The following is a 24,007-nucleotide window of genomic DNA, read 5'->3' as shown; positions in this document are numbered from 1 at the left end:
AAAACCTATTAACATGTTAACAGCTGTTAGATCTCCGAATAGAAATAAATAAATAAATAAATAAAATACGCCTGTTAACCACGTTAGAGAGTTAGCTCAATTAGCAGGAAAAAGTATCTACCTATTTTAGAAGACGTTACTATTACATACTTAATCAGGTTGTTTTTCGGTTATTGTCATTTGTTTTAAACTTGGGGTGAATAATAATTTACGCTAAGTCACATAAAATAATTGTTTAATGGATAATTTTTGTATAATGGAAAATTTGAGGTCTTATAATTTTCCCTGGTTTGGTTTTAAAGGCAAATGCCCAGGTAAATTACGGTCACATAAAATAATTGTTTAATGGATAATTTTTGTATAATGGAAAATTTGAGGTCTTATAATTTTCCCTGGTTTGGTTTTTGAGGCAAATGCCCAGGTAAATGACGCATGCCAATACGTAAACAAACATAGGTAACACTCCGCATTTACCGACCTCATTGATTCGCCTGCCAGACTGTCAGTCACACGTGCCTACTATAATTATAATGTGTGGTGTCACACCGCATTTTTATTGCTACGTGTTTGCTGGATACGTTTAAAAATCCGGTCTAAGCCTGAAAAAATCTAGCTTTGGAAATGAAAAAAAGAAGAACAGATGGAAACTTTTTTAGTTAAGAGTTCAAGTACATACAAACAACAACTTCGCGGAGACCCGAACCCTAAACATGGACCTGAATATAAAGGAGATAGACGCATGTTGGACATAATACTTTCAGTCCATTCTTACAATACAATACAATTCAAGCCCAAATTCACTTTATTTACGCCGATTGTTTGACAGTAGGAGACATATTCTGATTGTTATCACCAGGTTATGAATTTGATGTGGGTTTGCTATGGATATCAATTCAATTCAATTCGTTTATTAACTTACGATCTATCAGTGATTATGATCTGCGTGATTTGGCAGTGTTAAGGGGCTACCCCTTCGATCTGAATCCCTGACCGAAGACCTGATTGAAGAACCGATAACAGTTTGTCTTATAATTCTATCTGTAGTGCAAAAAAAGGCGATACGATTCAAAATTTTTCAGAAATCGATGAAAATCTCGGGTAGCCCCATAAAAGTGATGTTTCTTCAATCAGAGACGTTATTTTTACACTGACAGATCATATCCATAACAAATTAAGAACAAATCCATAACCTATTTTTGGAATTAGAATTAAGAATACGCCCGCGCGCGATACGCGATACGCGAATAATAATTCCTAATTTTTGTCTAATATAGGTACATAACATTATATTTTGCTGTACTATTTCAGCGGTCAGTCTAATATCGACGGTTCGTTGGTAATTTTATAGAACAATATAAATTATTGTAAGTGGGTATAAATCTAATTTATTTATATCCCCACGAGAATCATGTTAATAAGATGAGAATTTACAAAGCTATTTTTTTTTTTTTTAATTTAATTTTTGAATCTCCTGAAAGGTAAAAGGTGATGTTTTTGTTCCTTACGACATTCGAAATTATCCAGCGACGATATACTGACTCTGTCACTAAGGCACCGCTTTCCAGTTGTTAATTAACTAATCCCCCTGTCTAACGAAGCGTTTAAATACAAGGTTGACTTAATTTACCCGCTTAACTTAAATAAAAGGCAGATAACTGTTAAGGGGTGAAAGGTTTGGAGTTTGCGGTTGGGTTTCATTAGAACCTCTTAAGGGATTTGACATTAAGTTGTTAAAATAAATTGTGAACTGTTAAATAAACAAATCAAAGTAATTATTAAGTAAAGGACCCCGCAGCAGACATAGGGAAAAAGTGGTTTCAGTTTTAGCAAATGGCGCCAGCATAGCTTGCCCTGTCAATCTCTAGAATTGTATGAAATACTTGTTTTTGTACTAGAATTTTATGCCCTGGATGCCAGCCCTTTAAGCCAAATTTCATGGAACTCAACTAGAGAAAGGGGGCAAGCTAAGATGGCGCCATCTATGCAAACCTTTGACAGTTGCCAAACTCATTCTTATCTTCGTAGATTAAATTGATTTTGAGCTAAGTTATAATTAATCATCGTACATTTTCCAGCATTTTTGGTGCAGCAGAGTGGTGTTAACGGGGATTGGTATAGATAATTACAACTGAAATTGTAAATTAAGGTTAATATTGACGTAATTAACGCTAATTAATCATTAGGATTGAAATTATTTATACCAATTCCGTTAACACCACTCCGCTGCACCAAAAATGGTGGAAAATGTACGATGTCTGGTTATAATACTTATACGGCGCGATTCGGGAAATGAATTAGAGATTCACTAGATATGAAATAGTAAAGACATGTGACGTTCCACGACAAAAGGTACCATTGCCCCGGGTGAATATTGGAGTGGCGTTAATAATAGCGTAAGCGCCAGCCGCCGTAAGGTACCTTTTGCCGTGGAACGTCACATATATTTACTATTTCATATCTAGTGAATCTCTAATACATTTCCCGAATCGAGCCGATAGTCTAGCGCTTTCGCCCGTCTAGCAAATCTTGAGTAAACAAGTCCAAAGCGTTACTACTTGAATATCAAACTAAGCTTGAACCCTCTTCGATTTGCCCAAATACGAGTAGTTAGTATTTGCCTGAACTGTCATGATTGTCATGAACCTGGAAATTGGATATTCTGTTTAATTAATCGGGTTCATTCTTATTTATTAAATCTCGAATCGGTTGCCTTGGTTAAGGCAAAGACAAGTATGTAACTTCGTATAAGATGAATAAACTCTAAGGAAAAAACGTGTCTCGGAAATCAAGAAAAAGTCATTCTCGGATAGATGCCGCACACACCTTTAGCTTATGCTCGGCTAGATGGCGTGACGACACCGTTTCATATTTAACAATTTTAACACATAGATATGAGTGAATGTAAAATAATAATAAAATAATATACATATATTCATTTTTTTGATAATTTTATACGTTTTCATTTTGGTTTTTAGTCGTGTGTCGATAGGTGGCAGTAAATTTACTGTGACTACAAAATTCACAATGACAGGACCCCTCTATACTATCTATTCATACTACAGCAAGTCGACTAAAACTACTGCATCAAACAAGTGCGCAAAATATCCGAATAATCAGTTCTAAAAATATTCAGTTATTTATTACTGATAATACGGTATTATTAATACCTAATACAGGCGTAATATAAGAGCAAAACATATTTGTCGACTTGTTATGTACCTATTTGATTGCCTAATGGGGTCGTAATAAATAATAGAGAAGTAAGTAAATAAAGGATAAAATCGTTCAAGTTGCAAAATATAAAAATACTCTTATTATTTACTCATTACATACCCATTAATAAGTTGTGACTGTCTGACCTAGAAAAAAATAAGGCCAGGTATAATATTATTATAGAGTTATACCTACTGGTTATACCGGGTGTGGCCTGTAACACGAGCAAATAATTAAATCCTAGATTGTACTCCTCAAACGGTGCCACTTTTGTTCAACAACTTTTAAAATTTATGAAGTATTTAGACTCCCTATTTTTCATACAAAATATTATCTTCAATGGACGCCATCGCGACGCCATATCATTGTGATTGACGTTGCTTGTCACGCCTTAAACATACCAAAATTCGCAATCCATTGCGTCTTAGAATAAACTTTAAAGTGTATTAAAAATCAAACCCAAAGGTTTTTTTAAAAGCCGCTGAACAAATGTTGGTCAGTATGAGGAGTACAGCCTACAGTTTAATTTTTTGCTCATATTACAGGCCACACCCGGTATATTAATTTTAACAAGCAAAAATGTCTGCGAACGATGCTATTAAGCCTAGAATAAATTTAAAAGTGGAAAAATTACTGCCTTGGGTTAGACTTGAACTTGCGGTCTCCGGATCGGTACTCCAGCGCGCTGTTAACTGAGCAAATCCCATCATCCATCTGAGCTTCGTGTTTAAATAGGTTAAGGTTATATAATTACTCCATTGAACATCTTGATAAACAAAAGACAAATAATTTAATGAATATAAAATACATGAGACAGTGAGTAATTTATTTATTGACTTAGCACAAGTGAAATAAATAAATAAACACCAGATAAATTAAATTGTTTTGATATACCTAAATATTTATTTTAGTCGCATACGTACTAACGTTTCAGGCTTCGTCATAAAAAATAATGGTATTTCTCAGTCGCGGGTTTTATGGAAGTTTGCGATTTATTTTAGAAACGTTTACCAATAAAGACGATTTTTATTTCAGTACAGGGAATCGTTAGAGCCCGCGGTCTGCCAAACGTTCACAATGTTCACATAAAAGTTGACTTACGCTAGGCCCGGCCGGGCCCGGGCCGAGGCGTTCGACATGTAATTTTCTATGACGGCTGATCGGTGATCACCTGGTGCTTTCCATAGAAAAAGAAGGGCCGAAAGCTCCGGCCCGGCCCCGGCTCGGTCTAAGGTAAGATATCCTTAACAGTCTGATACACTTAACTACCATTGTAGGTACCTTCGAATTCGTTGTATTCGTCGATGTGGACAGCTACGTAATAACGAAATTTGCGCGGCAATGCTCGTCGGTCATGATACATTGCTTTGATTTTTTACTCATATCAAATATGATACAAATTTGGGCTTAAATACATAAATACGACACTGCAAAGTCACACGTCAGTTCAAAAAGTTGAATTCGTTTTAAAGTAGGTAAATAACCTAACAAAGAATAGCATTCTCTCCCGCGAATTTCATAGAAACGACGAATATTAATGTCTTGTTTCATAACTTGAAGAATGTATATGAGAGGCGACAAAACAAACACACAGGAGTTGTTCCCTTTTGTCACTTAAATATTCACAAAGTAACTTTTCCATTTTCTGTAAATAAATGCTTTGACAAATGTGTGCACTAGCTCTTCAAGGATGGACCTATATTATATCGTATATACATATATAAATACATAGTATACTTTCTATATTTTTTAAAGATATGTCGACCCAATTAGAGGGATTTCTTGTGTTCTCTATTGGGATGTATAAAAGTATGTATATGTATGCTATTTTTAACCTAGATTCAAAGTCTATATTTATTTGTATGTACTATATTTATCAATTTAAAGCATACTTAATGTATAAGCATAGCTATGACTTGTCACGTCAAGCTTACTGGAATCATAATAATGCCATTTAAAATTGAAAAAATAAACAGTTTGGGCGATATAACTCCTTTTTAGGGTTCCGTACCCAAAGGGTAAAACGGGACCCTATTACTAAGACTTCGCTGTCCGTCCGTCCGTCCGTCTGTCACCAGGCTGTATCTCACGAACCGTGATAGCTAGACAGTTGAAATTTTCACAGATGATGTATTTCTGTTGCCGCTATAACAACAAATACTAAAAACAGAATAAAATAAAGATTTAAATGGGGCTCCCATACAACAAACGTGATTTTTGACCAAAGTTAAGCAACGTCGGGAGTGGTCAGTACTTGGATGGGTGACCGTTTTTTTTTGTTTTTTTTTTTGCATTATGGTACGGAACCCTTCGTGCGCGAGTCCGACTCGCACTTGCCCGGTTTTTGTTATTATTAATGTTTGCAACTTAGCCACGACTGTGGGCATCATTATAATACACCAGTAATACTTCGTTATCCTGTTGGAATGGCTAAAATGGCTTCCATCAAATTTATGATAAAATTTCCTCAATGTAACAGTTGTTCTGCAGTTGTTTTTAGTAAAGTGATAACTGTACTTTACATATATCCAGGATGGGTTGCTGGGTGTTTACTAAATAATGGTTAAATGTTGCACATTCAAGTTACTTTACTGCATAATTAAGCTAAATATCAATATTACAGTTTAAACAACATTAAGGAGTAAAACCAAAATATAATTTTTCTGATATGCTTTGCTGTTTTGAAGTTTAACCTGAAATCTAGATAATAAATACATATACATTTTCATAACGCATTAAATATCATTTCTGCTATTCAAACAACTAAAGTTGTTTCACAAAATGGTGAAACTAACTGAGTTTAGTATTTGAATCTTGTTTTATGAAATGAAGTAGACTAGACCTAATAAGTTTTAATGAGCAATGAATAAATATGGTTCCATATAAATGAATATACTTAAAACATGCTTTACTCAAGGAAAACTGTATAATATTATAGGTGCGCTATTAATAACAGCTGTTCTTTTGCTACAGGGAAACCATAATACATATTTTACCTACATCTATGATTGATAAGGTGACAAACAGTAACAACTGCGAAAGCATAAAAAATAAGTAAGCAAAAAAATAAAATCAATAAGTGCGAGCCGGACTCGCCCACCGAGAGTTCCGTAATTTTTAGTATTTGTTGTTATACCGGTAACAAAAAATCCATCATCTGTGAAAATTTCAACTGTCTAGCTAGCACGGTTCATATGATACGGCCTGGTGACAGACAGACGGACAGTGGAGTCTTAGTAATAGGGTCCCGATTTTACCCTTTGGGTACGGAACCCTAAAAAACATATAACGCAAGCCTGTGCGACATGTTGACGTGGGATGACGACGGATTACGTGTGTCAACGCTGCCAGCAAGAATGGGAAAAAAATCAGCGCTTTTCCACATTAACAATACAGCTAAGGCTGCTTTGGTAAAAAATATATCATAGAATGTAAGATAGGCATATTGAATCAAGACATGTAAAGCACAAAAGAGGATTTTAGTGACTATTTATTACCGTCCTTATGTTTTCAAAAACACATTAGCAGATATGATTAGTAATATAATTATTATGTCTTAATTCTCTTAGTTGTTTGCCTTTGCAGCCAATCTCTGAATCCTTTCTGTGTTGCGTACCTAATTGTTTTGTGCAATAATGTGTTATAATACGACAACTACTAATTACTTATATGTATATACATTATTTAGGTATAACAGAGTATTACGCGCGACGTGGAAACACAAATGGCGGATCACATACGTACCGAAAATCAGTCTTAGTTGTGTTCGACTCGGTAACACCTAAACATTTCACATGACAGCACATAAAATTACCTATCTGTTGTATATGTAAACGTAGCTATAGCGGGTTCGGTGCCTCGACCCCTACTTAAACACTTTGCATAAATAAAGGTAGTGTGATATCAGCCACCGTTAGTTTCACTCATCCCCGTGCCTTACTGTCACATACTGATACTAGGTACCTATCATATAAGTTCCTTCATTCGAGGCCAGAGGTCACAGACAAAACATCCTCCAGACTTAGCATAGTCGCGCTACCCCTTCTGCCACGCATACGGTAATTATTGTACTCCATGTTCGAGTCGAAAGTATCTTTGTGTGACGTCCGTGTCTTTGAACGGAGCAATCATGGCACGGGATTTCGCTCACCTCGTCCCGCGCACCCCCGCATTTTTGGCATCATCGGTTGCATGAAATAATTGCTCTAAACTCAGTCTAGAGGATTCCTAGTCTATGCCAGAGGTATAATTAAAGACCCAGGTTTAGGACCTCTATTTGTTCTGAACTTCTAGTCGTGATGAAGACGAAAATGATTTGCAAGGGTTCGATAAACAATTTCAATACGCCCACGAGTGTCAACTATTCATTCATCGATCATTTACATACCTTCTAAATTAACAAAGATATGTTCCATTCAACAAATAAATTGACAGAGCGCTTTGAATCGCAAACTATATATAACTATATATAACAAACAAGCTTTCAATATATATATACGTACTCTGTATTAAGAATTTTATACGGTTTTCAATTTATTTTGATACGAAATGCAATAAGGAGTCATCTCATAAGGCATTTCGCATGCCTATTGGTGCATATATTATTAATTTATTAAATGCCTGATGACACGACTCAAGGTTGTATCAAAATGAGAAAACCGTATCAAATTTTTAAAACAGGATCGGCCTCATGATCTTTGTATGCTAGTTAGATTAGTTAGTCGCCTTTGTTGGCGTAAGACAAAGCTTGACATGCCTATTCGGATTTTGAGATAATCACAAGATCTTGAGACGATATAGCCTCGTGCCGCCCACCATACAAAATTATTGCCAAGGAAATTAGAATCTTATTGTATATTCAATTGGGTTGAATTTCATTTGTTCGAAAATTTTACAAGACAAATGAAATGCTGCCTAATTCGTTTTCTATTAAGGTTGACATTCCATCGAAACTGATTGTACATCCTAATGTACATTGGGCGGCACGAGGCACGAGGATAGAGATCAACTAGATCTACATTAGATATCGACTAGATGTGACTTGGATATCTAAGTCATAACTTGTCGAAATCGTTTAAGAGGACCTCCAGAATCGCGCAAACGTCAAATTTGGCATATCTATCTTATAAATATCTTTTCATATCTCATGCTCTGAAAGTGGGTCGTTGTTGTTCTAAAAGGTGCGCAGAAAGTGATACGTTTATGCTCTAGTGCAGAAAAGTGGTGTACTCCTCTGCGTCCCCGTCCCACGAACAACTGGGTGGAAACAAAATGGAAAAATAGTGTCTTTATTTCCTCGCCTGGAACAATTGGTAATTGTTTAATTTTATTAATCCCACGTTGATCCTTTTTTTATAAAAAATGATATAAGTGAATTGTTAAAAACAAATTATTCTTGATTTATTTCGTTGAATTCTATTTACTCGATTTCATAAGGCGGGAACCAAAAGGAATACACCAAAAATATTTTTTTAAACCTTACACTTGCGTAAATGGGCAAAGGCAGAATCTTATACAGCCACAGTTAAACGTTTGTACGATATTAAATTGATTTTTAAAGATATTTAGCACTATATTCATGAAAATAAAATAAAATACAAGAAAAAAATTACTTATATTATTAATTAAATTGTTATTTAATATTTAAAATACTTTTATAATGTTATTACGTGGTGCGGCGCACCAAGGTCGCGGTGCGGTCCGGTAGTCTGTTGCGGCTTTTAGAACAAAAAAGTATAAAATTAAAAAGTAAGAAGCAATCCCGCTGATTTTCATACTATAATGAACAAATCATTTAAAAATTACTGCAGTTTGTTAAAAATGTGTGTTTTCGTAAATATTGCAATCTAAATGATTTTCGCTAGGGGTTATTAATCACACCTGTAAAGTCTCCGATTGCAAGTAAGTCCTAAGGAAAATAAATCATGGCCGTAGATCTATTAGGTACTTCCATTACTGATTTTGCGAAATTGCCTTGTCTTGTTTGGTTTCCTCGCATTCGATATGAAAAGTAGAGTGTTTAACTCGGGTGAAAGGCACCATTTCTGTCTCGGACTATTGGCGCTCTCACTGCGTTCAAGCGCCAAACTACCTCGACAGAAATGGGTGCCTTTCCACCCTTGGTTAACAATCTACTATTAAATTATCCATATCGTAACTTGTTGAAGTCTAATAGAAATCTAATTCATTTTCCGAATCGAGCCGTGAGACTTGATCACTATAGCCAAAAAGAATATATAGTATAGAGCCGTCCTGTCATAGTAAATGTTGTAGTCACTGTAAATTTACTGCCATCTATCGACACACGACTAAAACTCAAAATAAACACGTATAAAATTATCCAAAAATGAGTATATATGGATAAATGATTTTATTATGTTTATATCATTTTGACCCATGTTCATTCACTGATATCTATGTGTTAAAATTGTTAAATATGAAACGGTGTCGTCGCGCCATCTAGCCGAGTATAGGCTAAAGGTGTGTGCGCCATCTATCCGAGAATGACTTTTTCTTGATTTCCGAGGCACGTTTTTAGGGTTCCGTACCCAAAGGGTAAAACGGGACCCTATTACTAAGACTTCGCTGTCCGTCCGTCCGTCCGTCCGTCCGTCCGTCCGTCCGTCCGTCTGTCACCAGGCTGTATCTCACGAACCGTGATAGACTAGACAGTTGAAATTTTCACAGATGATGTATTCCTGTTGCCGCTATAACAACAAATACTAAAAACAGAATAAAATAAAGATTTAAATGGGGCTCCCATACAACAAACGTGATTTTTGACCAAAGTTAAGCAACGTCGGGAGGGGTCAGTACTTGGATGGGTGACCGTTTTTTTTTTGCTTTTTTTTGTTTTTTTTTTTGCTTTATGGTACGGAACCCTTCGTGCGCGAGTCCGACTCGCACTCGACTATGCCCGGTTTTTTTCTTAGACTTTATTCATCTTATACGAAGTTACATATGTCTTTGCTATAGCAATAGGTAGGTAAATACGCATGGCTCTGGCTACAATACTAGCGCAGAACCTTATAAGGAGGAAAGTGGATGACTGCTTTTCCCTACAAACTTAGTGCCCATTTTCCTCTTTCAATATTATCGATAAAAATGTATATCACCAGGACTAAGCTCCTTACTTACTTTTCGATTTCACAATTATTATAAGAGATGTTAGCAATTTAGTAGTTCGCTGCTAACTTTCATAATAATTGATAATTGAGAAATTCGAACAATAGTGTGTAGATGTCTCTCTTCTTAGTCGGTTCCTCAAGGCTGAGGGTATTTTGAGGGGTTTTATGTGTATGTAGATGTATCAACTTGTAAAAAAATATTGCATATATTATATTATATTATATTATTTTTTGTATTGTGTCAACACCCAGAGATGAAAATGCGGACTACGTTTGTATGGAAAAGAGGTGGTCCGTATAATATCGGTTCTGAGCGGCTACCACGAAAACCGAAATTCGCAAATTGCGGTGATCTTTCTCTTTTACTCCAACGAAGGCGTAATTAGAGTATCAGAGAAAAATCCCCGCAATTTGCAAACTTCGATTTTCGCGGTTATAGCCCTGGGACGTTTGCATTGTCAGTTGTCGATAAGTTGGGTTTCTAATTGAAACTTTATGGCAGAAGCGACTTATTGACTACGACTACCGATAGCACCCTTTTTGTTTGAAAAGGGCCCATTGATAGAAATACTTTCTTAACCTTAACCTCGGGTTAGTCGGCTGGTGCAAGTGGCGTTTATAGGTAGGTATGTCCAATTGTCCATCTGCAAAGTTCGTAAGCCTTTTTATACACTTGTAACTAGAAGTATAATACTTGGACAAATTTAGAGGAACGCAAAAAAAAGCTTAGTTACTAATTTTGAAATTACTTTAGGCGCTGTAATCCAGTAATGAAAACTGTTTTTACGTTCCTCTAAATTAGTCCTCGAGTATATAAATTGTAGTGCATAATAGGCACACTTTACATCAACAGAATTTTTAGATAAACATCTGAATGTACCATTTTTTATCTTTTGCGCTAAATGGCAAAAATTTGCACAAGCACGTAATAGGCTAAATAGGCTATTGCGCATTAATAAAAGAAAAAGCTTTTAAGTACCAAATAGGTAATAAACGTACAAAATGGTCGAAAGCCTCATAAGTCTTCCCAATAAGATGTTATAACATACTACCAATTTTGTACTCTTACAAATTGTACATTAAATTGCTTCACAGCAGCAGTAAGTGCCATTTGTTAGCTCTTTAATGGCGCTCGCTCGTTTCGCCCGATGCAGTTCAGAGGGCCTACCGCGAACTACGTTCAACGTGCTGCCTCCCTGTCACACTTACGTACGAATTTACAAGTGGAACAGAGAGGCATCACGCCGAACGTGGTTCGCGGTAGGCCCTCAGTTCCTTAGTTCGTGAATTTCGCGATATTAGCGAAATTAATTAACATTAAGTAGACGTACGAGAACGCGAACAACGCAAGGGTATTTAGAAAATTAAGTGGGGAAACTTTGTCCGATGGAAATTGCAATGTGAAGGAAATAACTAGTATTTTATTAAATTTTGAATTCTCTTTTATTTGGTACGATAAGTAAACGAATTTGCTGCTGGAAAGAAAAGTCTTACGTATTAATATATTCTTGTATTTATTTAGGTTTTAATCATGAGCGTACAGCTTTTTATATGACTTAATTTGCTTTATGATGCTATAAAATTTATTTATACGTAAACAATTGGACATGGAGGAGACAATAAACGTTGTAAAAAATATATATAAGTACTTAAGTATACATTTTGAGGATCTGTTGATTTGCATATTGTTAGATACTTATAGTTAAAATGGAAAAGAAACTGGCTTATAAATACATATTAAGTTTACGGCTGTAATTTTTTAAACTTGAACCAGTTGAGCATTGGAACCAGTAAGTGTTTACGTGTGTAAAGAGAACGCGTCGACAGAGATATGATCGAATTTTTAAATCATATTTTAAGGTAAAAAACGCACCGATCCGCAAATCATTTTTGTCGGATAATTCTATTGTTCATAATCTCATTCGATATAATCTGACACTTTCAAACATTTTTGGTAGAGTGTCAAACTAGTGGTAGCCGTACCATGAAAGTAAAAAGACGCTAGATATGAATTTTCACCGACTGCGAAGTTAAATCAGTAAATTTTCAGTATATCTTTTAATTTCCAAGAAACGAAAGTTTCGCCATTTCGTGGAGTCGTTCATTAGTTTAACTTGTTTAACTAATTTGTAGTTAAGTACTTGTGAATAGTTTTAACGACATCTGAGCCGAAGTTAAATTAATTACCACCGTCTCGACAGGTTAGAAATGTCAGCTGGGTGATTCTCGGGGAGTGTCCAGATTATGCGAACGTGTTTGGGCCCTGCGTCGCATACTACGTTCTGTTGCTTCCTTGCTAAAGTATTTATATGTTCTGTGCTAAAGTCCATCAACTTTAGAGCCGCCATACACGGACTGCTCGAGCAGTAACCCAGTGATCAACATACACGGACTGCTTTTGCAGCTTGACCGCATGATGAAATTTCACCGCGCAGCCAACCGCCCGAAGCAGTTGCAACTGCTTGAGCGGTTCGTGTATTGCGAAAGACGATTTTGTATTGAACGGCGACCGCTTGAAGCTGTTGGCACTGACTGCTCAAAGCAGTCCGTGTATGGCAGCCCTTACTTTCATAAGATTTAGTAATTTCATCGGGTTTTCTCGTTATTATTCACACCTCTCCCTTGCCGTTCTATCTGTTTTTGTTTTTATGACTGCACTTACGAGATTTGTTTGCATGAATTGCTCTAATTAAAGCACAAAACCCAGAATATTACCGCGCCCGCGCGCATAGGCGCACAAAGAATAGGTAGTATATTTCCGCGCGCGCGTGAGCGGCGCCTTTGTTAGATCTGAAAACACCTTCAGCAACATGTAATAGCATATTATTATATCTGCTACTGTCCTTTCCGTGCCAGATATCTTAATAACTGTGGTGTCAGCTGGCCAAGTGAAATTGCACTGTGAAAGGCAGAATCTGTTCTCGGAACACTATTCTCATCGTCTCTATTTTAAGACATTTAAGTAAGTTATCTTGAATGTTGAAGTAATAAATAGTGAGCTAAACTGGTTTCGTCACTTCCCCTTTATCTCAAAAACTTAATGAAAATAGTACAAGCTACAAATCTTAAGGGTAAAGAAGTAAGAGGTAAATCAATGAGTGTTCTTATAAGTGATTTCTTCCAGGCAACCAATCGCGAGTCGGACTCGCGCCCCAAGGGTTCCGTGTTCAATCTCTTTTTTTTTCAGATCAATTCACGCTCGACCTACTCACGCGTGATATAATATGTAATTGGTTAGGAGTTTCAAATTTAAAGGGGAAGGTTTTTCGCCTATAGTCTATGTGCTATCCATAGGTACTAATTTTAATTTTGAATAAGCAGAAATATCTGCGAACGATTCTATAAAGATTAGAATAAATTTAAAAGTGGAAAAATTACTGTCTTGGATGATACTTGAATTCACATGGATATTTCTGTAAATTTTGACCCACTAAACGAAATAAATTAGATAAGTAGGTACTTTTGCCAAGTCTGGGGTCCTAATATTATATTCAGTAATTTAAACGCCCAAAGCAGCGTTTCGAGAATGTTTCCAGCCTCATTTCGTATTAAATTTGGCCCGACACCTCAAATAAGCTACGCTATAAAAATGAATTAAAATGTGTTGGCGGTTTTTGTAGCATTTCGCATTTCGCAATTTGCATGTGATTAAAATGTAGGATACTAGGAACTTTTTCCTTTATTATATCTTGTCATTTTTAATATATTTGGGACGTATAAAATAACGTTGTGAATTTTAAATAAGCGAGGGCAAGGTACGTTTATGTTTAAAATTACTTATTTAAATTTTGTTTTATTTTTCTGACGTATTTTAATTAGGTACGATTGAATTATAAGATTAATGTCTACTCACTGAAATGTCAGCACATTTACTGTTTCTCTGCCTCTACATACCTATGTACATATGGGTCGAACATTTCTAGGGACTGAGCTGAAAAGATAGTATTATCTACGTGATCTAAAATCGAGTCATTATAAGTATAACCGTAAAACTGAATTTAAAAGTAAAAGAAAAAAAAAGCTCCTGATGAAACTCCTCGATACGGAGTGAAACATGTCAAGCGTTTTTCGACTTAAAATACGTGAGTGACCCGTTCTTAAGATATTTTTTAATACAGTTGCTCAAAAAGTGCTACTTTACGTAGCTGTTTAGCGTGCGGAAAGTTGGTTATCTCGAACTAGTGCTTTTTACTTTTCCAATTTTTTTAAATTTATACTTGTTCCAATTCACGACTACTTATTGATGAGTGTTAATATTAGTTTCCTTTAAACGTCGTAATCAGCATAAAAACCTACCGTTAATGTAAGAATACGAAAAATATTACATATTTCATATTTAATTACTTACCTCTTCATCATTATAACACGTTTGTTTTTTAATATTCAATATTGAAAATTCCGTTCTTAATAAGTTGACTGAATGGAACGGAATAGCTGCCAAACGCCCATAGATATAATATACTTAAAGACGACGTCTAACCGAGCTGTCACTGTTACCACTTTTGTTTAGTGTACGATTAACAATGTTTTTCTTATTTTTTCGCAACTGTATTAAAAAAAGTCGTTCGATACACGTGCGGAAATGTCATTCTTCACTCGTCCCGAGTCTTGCCGGTGCTCCTGATCCTATCTCGGTACTCGTGAAGTAATGACATACCTTCCGCACTGGCATCGAAATGTACTATAATATGTCTGTGTCTCACGGAAGTTTTGTTATTAAAAGAAAATCATTAAAATTAAATATTTTTATATCAGTGAAAACGCTAACGTAAAGTTATATACATACTAAATTGACAAATGTCATGCCATTCAACAGAATCTACTTGCTAGTTTATAACAAACTGTATTTCAAAAACGGTTAGAAATATTCACGTGATTAATAAGTGAAAAATAAAGTACGTAGCCTAAACTATTCCCAGTTTACGTAAAAGTCCTTCATTCTGTTTCGTGTATTTAGGCATAGATTTATAAGGCATAGATCCCTAGTCCGTACACCCCCAGTGAAGCCATTTCAAGTGCGACGTCTCGTCACACTCGTATCATCGTATTCGAACGGCCGTCGCAGTACTCAAAGTCAAATCGGTGTGTGTACACCTCCCGTTTAAAAATCAAAAACTACAGGAAAAATAGTTGTTTGTACAGTGAATGGGTGTCACAACACATCATATAATAAAAACAAACCGACCGATATTACATTTCACGCGTAAGTACCGAGTTTAAAGTGATATTTTTACATAATCGTAAATACAAAAATCCAAATTTTCGTCAGCTGCCATTTCTTCTAAATGTTGCCAGTGTAGTGAATATTTTTTCCTCCAAATGGGACATGACGTCTACATTCTAAAATCAATACGCTCAATTGGATTTCATTGTATAATTGTAGAAAATTATAATTAAGTTAATTATTTAGGTACTTAGTTTTTTTCTTATTTTTATTATGTGTAATGTTCGTTTCAGGTTTCTGACTGATCTGCTGTCTGCGAGATGGAAGGAAAAAAATTAGACTAAATCGGAATGACGCAATATGGAAACATTGGAAACCGACTAAACACAGTCGAATATGCTCTGTCATATTTAAATGTATTCTTATTATTTTATGCACTTTTATTTTGTTGAATAAAAATAAAATAGTAAAAACTTATCAGCTATTTATTTAAACCTTATTTCACAAAGTACAGAAATGCAATAAATCCCAAAATAAACAAAAAGCCTTTGCTACAAAATCGAATCTACACACTTCCTAATTATTAATAACCAAGTGTGGATGTTGTTAAAAATCCCCTACTTTGAGAGATGTAAATGAATACTGGCAACATATTTTGTATATATGTGTGTGTTTGCTGAGCGTAAAACACGAGCGTCGCACGCACGCATCCATCGTGTTTCGGCTTCACTTTTGGCAGGTTCACCGTATGAGGACTATCTGTCTATGCGTTATTAGTTTAAGTATTTAGGTATGTACACCGTGTTTCTATTGAATTCCGTTAACTTCGGCGTATGGTTAAGTACGTTTAAAGGAACTATATTTCATGGTTAATTAAAAAAAATATTTCTTTTTGTTTTTTTCTTTAATTTTAAGTTTAAAAAGTAATTAAATGTAGCAAATAGGGTTGTTGTAACACGGGTAGGGAATGCCAATCGGTTATTTTTGTATGGTAATAACCGCGGTTTCGGTTAATAACCGATTATTTCCATACAAAAAATAACCGAAAATAACCGATTTGCATTCCCTAAACACGGGCATTACTTTTAACTCAACCAAACAATTGAAATCTGTGACATATCATTATCAATGTCATTTCGAACATCGATCGACCGAGATCGTACTTAAGTTTAGTAGCAAATGTATGAACTCATTCTAAACACTAATTAATATGTAAACCGGCCCTAAGGCAAGTGTACACGCTTGTAGAGGCCTTATAGAAAAATAAAATTGATTATCTCCGATATAAAGTTAATTGGAATAAAGTTAATTGGAAAACCGGGCAAGTGCGAGTCGAACTCGCGCACGAAGGGTTCCGTACCATGATGCAAAAAAAAAAAACAAAAAAAAGCAAAAAAACGGTCACCCATCCAAGTACTGACCACTCCCGACGTTGCTTAACTTTGGTCAAAAATCACGTTTGTTGTATGGGAGCCCCATTTAAATCTTTATTTTATTCTGTTTTTAGTATTTGTTGTTATAGCGGCAACAGAAATACATCATCTGTGAAAATTTCAACTGTCTAGCTATCACGGTTCGTGAGATACAGCCTGGTGACAGACGGACGGACGGACGGACGGACGGACGGACGGACGGACGGACAGCGAAGTCTTAGTAATAGGGTCCCGTTTTACCCTTTGGGTACGGAACCCTAAAAACACGGTGTACCTATATAGGTATAGGTAGTTGTGTGCCGTCTGAAAGTTTCGAATTGCGAAATTTCCACTTGGAATAATTTCGGAAACTTCTCATTTTTTTTTCATGGAAACGAAATAGTCTGTTTCAAAAATTTAAACTGGATTTATTTCCTGTGAAATTATACTGTTGTCGAACCGGCATTGTACCAGCTAGTATTAATATACAAACCTTGTTGTGGTGTGACCAAGCCAGACCGGTCGTACCCACTACAATACATCTTCCTAAAACAACATCCTAATTTCCATTGTAATAGGTTTGTAGCAATAAATTATTCAAACCGTCACCCTTCGTACAGCTCGCACTTAACTAGTAAAATACTTGTATTCCAATTGCTTAATTAACGTTCAATAACGAGAGTTTGACTTCGATTTGATCTCTTATGCAGAAAATACTAAGAGTTATCAGCAGGTGTAGGTATTAAAGTAAAAAGTGAGGATTTTATAACGTGGATAAACGCACGCACCCCCGACGCAAGAATGAGAGGTGTTTTAAGTTTGACTCCAATGTCTGTATATGTGTCTGTCTGTGCATCGTAGCTCTTACACGGATATACCGATTTCGTTGTGATTTTCTTTACGTGAAAGCGAGTTTCCTTATATATGAGCATATCTAAATACCAAAATATTTTAAATGTATCAGGGAAGAGAGCAGCTCTAAGCTACATGAAAAAATTATAATGAGTACTTTAGAAGTTATGAGGGAACAGATGAACATACATACATATAGACCGGGAGATAGTGACACATTTTACTGGGTCATTTGTACCAGTATGGCGGTTCGTCAGGGGTCTAAGCACGTAATGAAGGAAAGAAAAATGATGGTCATAGCGCTGGTACCGGCGGCCCAATCGCGTGGGCGTTAGTCGAACGTGTCGGATAAAATACGAGTGTCGAACGATTTGTTCCACAAAAATCCTCGTATTTTCCGATAGTCCATAAAAAAGAAGTAGGCGGTAGCGTAATGCCATACTTCTCCGGTGTGACTTACAGCCCGCCATACTGAGGCGAACACATTAATTAAAAAAAAACAATTCAACCATTTGTGCCAAGCTAATTTTTGCACAGGTGATCATCGTCGAGCAGCCATTCATGGACATCACCATGCCATACTCTTCGGACGGTTCCAAATGGCCGCCATACCGCCGCAAGGGAGTTAATTTATTTTTTGCTAAACGAGTTGTACCAGTATTGCATTTAAATTTTTGGAAAGTATTTGATAATATGTGACCGTTATTATAATTGCCATACTTATAGTAGGGGGAAAAAGTGCTGCCATACTTGAAAAACTTATTTAATCGACACGTTTCAAAAATACGACTATGTATACGTAAAATATTTTTTTACAGCATGACATCATCATATTCTGTTTGTTTGGATACAATTATACCTAAAAAAAAATATTTCAGATTATAACTACGGGGCGGACGACTGTGAGACTTAAGCCAAGACTTAAAACAAAAAACAATTTTTTGACGATTTGTACCAGTATGGCATTTGGATTTTTGGAAATTATATGATGCAATGTGACCATTATTATATTTGCCATACTTCTAATAGGGGGAAAAAGGGGCACCATACTTGAAATAAATAAAAAATATTGTACACATTTGCCACCTCCTACAGGTATGGCATTATGAGATTTCCATTTATGATCACACAGAAAGTCTTGAAAAAAAATTACAAGATGGTACAAATCGTTTAGCAATAACAAAAAAATTAACTCCTTTGCGGCGGTATGGCGGCCATTTGGAACCATCCGAAAAGTATGGCATGGTGATGTCCATGAATGGCTGCTCGACGATGATCACCTGTGCAAAAATTAGCTTGGCACAAATGATTGAATTGTTTATTTTTAATTAATGTGTTCGCCTCAGTATGGCGGGCTGTAAGTCACACCGGAGAAGTATGGCATTATGCTACCGTCTACTTCTTTTTTATGGACTATCGAAAAATACGAGGATTTTTGTGGAACAAATCGTTCGACACTCGTATTTTATCCGACACGTTCGACTAACGACCACGCGATTGGGCCGCCAGTACCAGCGCTATGACCATCATTTTTATATCGTTCATTACGTACTTAGACCCCTGACGAACCGCCATACTGGTACAAATGACCCAGTAAAATGTGTCACTATCTCCCGGTCTAATACCCACATACATACCGGTCAAAATCATAACCCTCCTTTTGCGTTACCGTAGTCGGGTAAATAGTGTCAAAATCATCCTGGGCGTTCAAATTGTCACAACTGATTTGATTTCACCCGTTCAATGATGCTAAATTACTTACTACGAGTATGTTTTCTGTAACAACACTCCTAAGCTAGGATCGAACTCGGAACCTAATAGCTGTAAGGTAATTATATATTTTGATATCCATAAGAGACAGTCAGTTGACACTTTGGACAAGTCACGTGGTCTGTCTTGTGGAACAAATCGTTCGACACTCGTATTTTATCCGACACGTTCGACTAACGCCCACGCGATTGGGCCGCCGGTACCAGCGCTATGACCATCATTTTTCTTTCCTTCATTACGTGCTTAGACCCCTGACGAACCGCCATACTGGTACAAATGACCCAGTAAAATGTGTCACTATCTCCCGATCTAATACCCACATACATACCGGTCAAAATCATAACCCTCCTTTTGCGTTACCGTAGTCGGGTAAATAGTGTCAAAATCATCCTGGGCGTTCAAATTGTCACAACTGATTTGATTTCACCCGTTCAATGATGCTAAATTACTTACTACGAGTATGTTTTCTGTAACAACACTCCTAAGCTAGGATCGAACTCGGAACCTAATAGCTGTAAGGTAATTATATATTTTGATATCCATAAGAGACAGTCAGTTGACACTTTGGACAAGTCACGTGGTCTGTCACGTGACTTGTCCAACGGATCGACTGCGGGGGTAGATTGGCGGGAACAGCTGGCTTTAAAAACACAAGCGAGTACCTGAGTGGGGCATTCTGTTGCGAGCCTTTGAAAGAGACGGATCTCTCTAAAGGGCGCGATTGCTAGTTATAATACTGTTTGTTGGATGTATGCTATTGTGTAATATAGTTTAAGGAGTATCAAAAATATATTTGGATAAAATGTATGTGATGTTTTAATCCTGACCTAAGGACCTCAATAGGTCAGAAGCGGGATAAAATAAGGCTAAAACTTGTCTTTCTACGCTCACCGCTCGAAACAAAAAGAAACGTAAGTACATTTTTGAATACTTCAGACAAACAATCAAGTAAAACTATGGAAATATAAGAGTAGGATGTGAGTACAATCTAATTAAATGTAAAAGCTGGGAAGATTTCAATGATGGCACATGTTATTAAACTATTACTTGTAAGGTTGATCTTATTGAACGATTATTGGAAAAACCAAGTTACTTTTTTTTCCTTTTTAATATTCTACTGATCGTTTTTCTTTTCCCTCTCTTTTACTTAATCTTACAGTTTAGTTACTCTGTATCTAACAGAATTTGTAAGCACCGTATTATAATCGACTTTATTGAAGGGGGATTCTATTACATGCTAAGTACTTTTGATCTGATTTATTTCACGCTAGCATCAGTTATGTTACGCACTGTAATTTCATGTGCCTCAAAAATACGTGCATAATTACTAGCTACCATCAAATGGATGATTAAAAAAAAGACAGATACGCATTTATCTTAAAACAAATTATACTACTATGATTTATTTACTTTACTTAAATGTAATTAGCGATAGCGTATTTTTTGGCTCCACGTGTTTTTTTTTTCCTACTTTAATGGGATTCTAAGCTTATGATGTAAGTTTCAGATTACCACGCTTAATATGACTAGCGAGGCTGGCTCGAGGAAAGAGCCAAGTCCTCGTGAGGAAAGGATTGGATTGGATAAGGATGGAGGCTATGTGAACAGTCGAGGGGAAGGACTGTCACATAGATTTCAGGATGGAATGCCCGGGGATAAGGGCAAGGGAAAGGATAATGGATTGAATGGAAGTGCGTCAGGCTCGAGGACAGAGCGGATAGCACATGGACAAAATATGACACAAAGGAGGAGTCGCTCGCGACATCGATCAAGTGACTATGACAGCGAGGAAGAGTACAGGAGGAGGAGAAGGAACAGGAGAACAAGGAGGAGGAGGAGTTATTCGTCATCTGGATCATCTGGACCTGGAGGATCACCGGTACTGCCTACCAGAAGGACTCGAGGAGAGAGAAGTAAGGGATCTGATCCTAATATTATGTTAGACAAATTTTTGAACATCCTTGATAATTTCAAACGTTCGGATAAGCCCAAATTAACTTTTAACACAAATGTAGTGCCTGAATTTGATCCGAGTTCGAAGGAGCAGACCATTCTCACTTGGCTAACGAAAGTGGAAGAGTGTGCACAAATTTATGGATGGGAGGATAAAGAAATAATCCACTATTCGTTACCCAAGCTGACTGGTCTAGCTAAAACATGGTACCAGGGCTTATCCACGTTGTTATTCACTTGGACTGAATGGAAACAGAAGTTAATAGAATCATTTCCTTATCGGGAGGACTACGCTGAACTATTAACGGAAATGTTAGCTAAGAAAGTTAAATACGGCGAGTCGTTTGAGCACTACTATTACGCGAAAGTCAACTTGCTTAACCGCTGTAAGATCTACAACAAACATGCAGTTGACTGCCTTCTTAACGGTATAGAGGATCGTACTGTCAAAGTCAGTGCTCAAGCGGCTCAGTTTAAGGAACCTGAAGAAGTCCTTAAATATTTTAGAACTATAAAAGTTGGCCAACCCCGTGACAATAATAATGCAGCATCCTTTAAAAAAAATAATAATAACGAATCTGAGAGCTCATTTGCCGATAGCCGTAATTCGGAAACTAGTAAGGCGGGTTCTAGTAATTCAACTATACGGTGTTTTAATTGCAACGAGATTGGCCACCCGAGCTTCAAATGTAACAAGCCTTTATTGACTTGTACGACTTGCAATAAGATAGGGCATCAGGCTTCTAACTGCTATAAGAATAAAATCACAGATAGTAAGGACAATTCTCAGGCTGCTGACAAAAACAATGTTACTAAATAGGTTCTTAATGTTAAGTAGGACAGCCAGTTTAGGACCTCAGATCGACTGTCAGCTTGACTTACCACTTTTTAATGGCGTAAGACCTGACTTAGCAAAGTCCGTCTTTTTGCTGGAAAAGGCCACCAACATTAAGGTAAAGCAGTGATATCAATATTAGTTACCGCAAACACTGTAGATGACAGTATGTGGCGTCAGCGGGTCATTAAGAGGTCCCGAGGGAGAAGAATACTACGTCTTCCATGGTATGTGTTAGTTTATGAACCAGCGCACTACTTTATTGGTGTATAATGTTTCGGCAGACAAGACGAGCATTCAGAAGGGTAAGTTATTAATGCGAGCACTTATAAAAACCTCACAGGACTCTAGACACATACTTAACAACGGCTGCGTGACTATTAACAACGACACAGCAAATAAAGACATCAACGTGCTGAATTGAACAAGGTATTATTTCAATATAAGGATTGTTTCTCTAATAGCATCAAGGATCTTGGATATATAAATACAACAGAGATGATGATTATCCGGATATCCGGCTTCAATATTATTAGCAGGTCAGAAGGTAAACTAGGTTCAGTTTTTAGTGATACTGTGATTAGAACAACGCCTGAACTAAATAGCTCAACAGCGAGGTAAGGGTGCAGCTAACTTTAATGATCATAAAAAGCCATCAACGGTTTAAAGCGAAGGTGACTTGGTACGTATGTCCAGACAAGTCCCTCATGATGGTAAATCTCAGAAGCTTTGCAACAAATATCAGGCCCTTCCCACATACTTATGTACTAAAAGTCTTACCGAACGATAGATTCCTTGACACACCGATGAAAGTATGCTGCTGTCGTGGACACAGATAAAATTCAGCGATGGATGATATTTACGTGAGAGAATTAGAAATCGGAGATATAGATGAGGATGTCGATGATGTTGCTAGATAATATATATGTGCATATAAAGTCTTGAGGAATCATATTAGTGTCTGTTATGTTGAATTATATCCACTATATTGTCCTATTGTTAGTTTTGTAACAAACAATGAGGGAACAAATCGTACCTAAATGGCTAACGTTTAGAATATATCCTAAAGCACTTTGGCACTTATTATATTTTTGATTGTGTTGTAAACTCTTGATGTGTTTAAGGAATTAAAATAGACATGTAACGATTTTGGTTGATAATATAATTTATATTATTTTAGCGAATAAGTGTACAGTAAATAACAAAACTTCTTGAATTATTATATCACCATTTTGTTTTTAGATTTTTTTTTCTCTGTTTTCAAATAGCGAAGGGACTCGCTATGTGTAGGATGGCCGAGCTGTAAGGTAATTATATATTTTGAGAATTCATATCCATAAGAGACAGTCAGTTGACACTTTGGACAAGTCACGTGGTCTGTCACGTGACTTGTCCAACGGATCGACTGCGGGGGTAGATTGGCGGGAACAGCTGGCTTTAAAAACACAAGCGAGTACCTGAGTGGGGCATTCTGTTGCGAGCCTTTGAAAGAGACGGATCTCTCTAAAGGGCGCGATTGCTAGTTATAATACTGTTTGTTGGATGTATGCTATTGTGTAATATAGTTTAAGGAGTATCAAAAATATATTTGGATAAAATGTATGTGATGTTTTAATCCTGACCTAAGGACCTCAATATACCTATCAATCAAATCCAAATAACAGTAATAGAATCTGGGTAT

General features: G+C 36.5%; 1 protein-coding gene across 1 annotated transcript; it reads left to right on the top strand.

The window, feature by feature from the left end:
* The first annotated feature begins 21,043 nt into the window (after nt 1–21,043).
* On the top strand, nt 21,044–22,750 carry LOC134671603 (uncharacterized). The gene is made up of 2 exons (XM_063529462.1): nt 21,044–21,942; nt 22,670–22,750. The coding sequence occupies exons 1-2, from the start codon at nt 21,061–21,063 to the stop codon at nt 22,748–22,750; spliced, it is 963 nt and encodes a 320-aa protein (XP_063385532.1). The 5' UTR covers nt 21,044–21,060.
* Nucleotides 22,751–24,007: the final 1,257 nt, after the last annotated feature.

This window comes from Cydia fagiglandana, chromosome 15 (genome assembly GCF_963556715.1).
Source record: "Cydia fagiglandana chromosome 15, ilCydFagi1.1, whole genome shotgun sequence".
NCBI lineage: Eukaryota > Metazoa > Arthropoda > Insecta > Lepidoptera > Tortricidae > Cydia > Cydia fagiglandana.
This window is presented reverse-complemented; position numbering and strand designations above follow the sequence as displayed.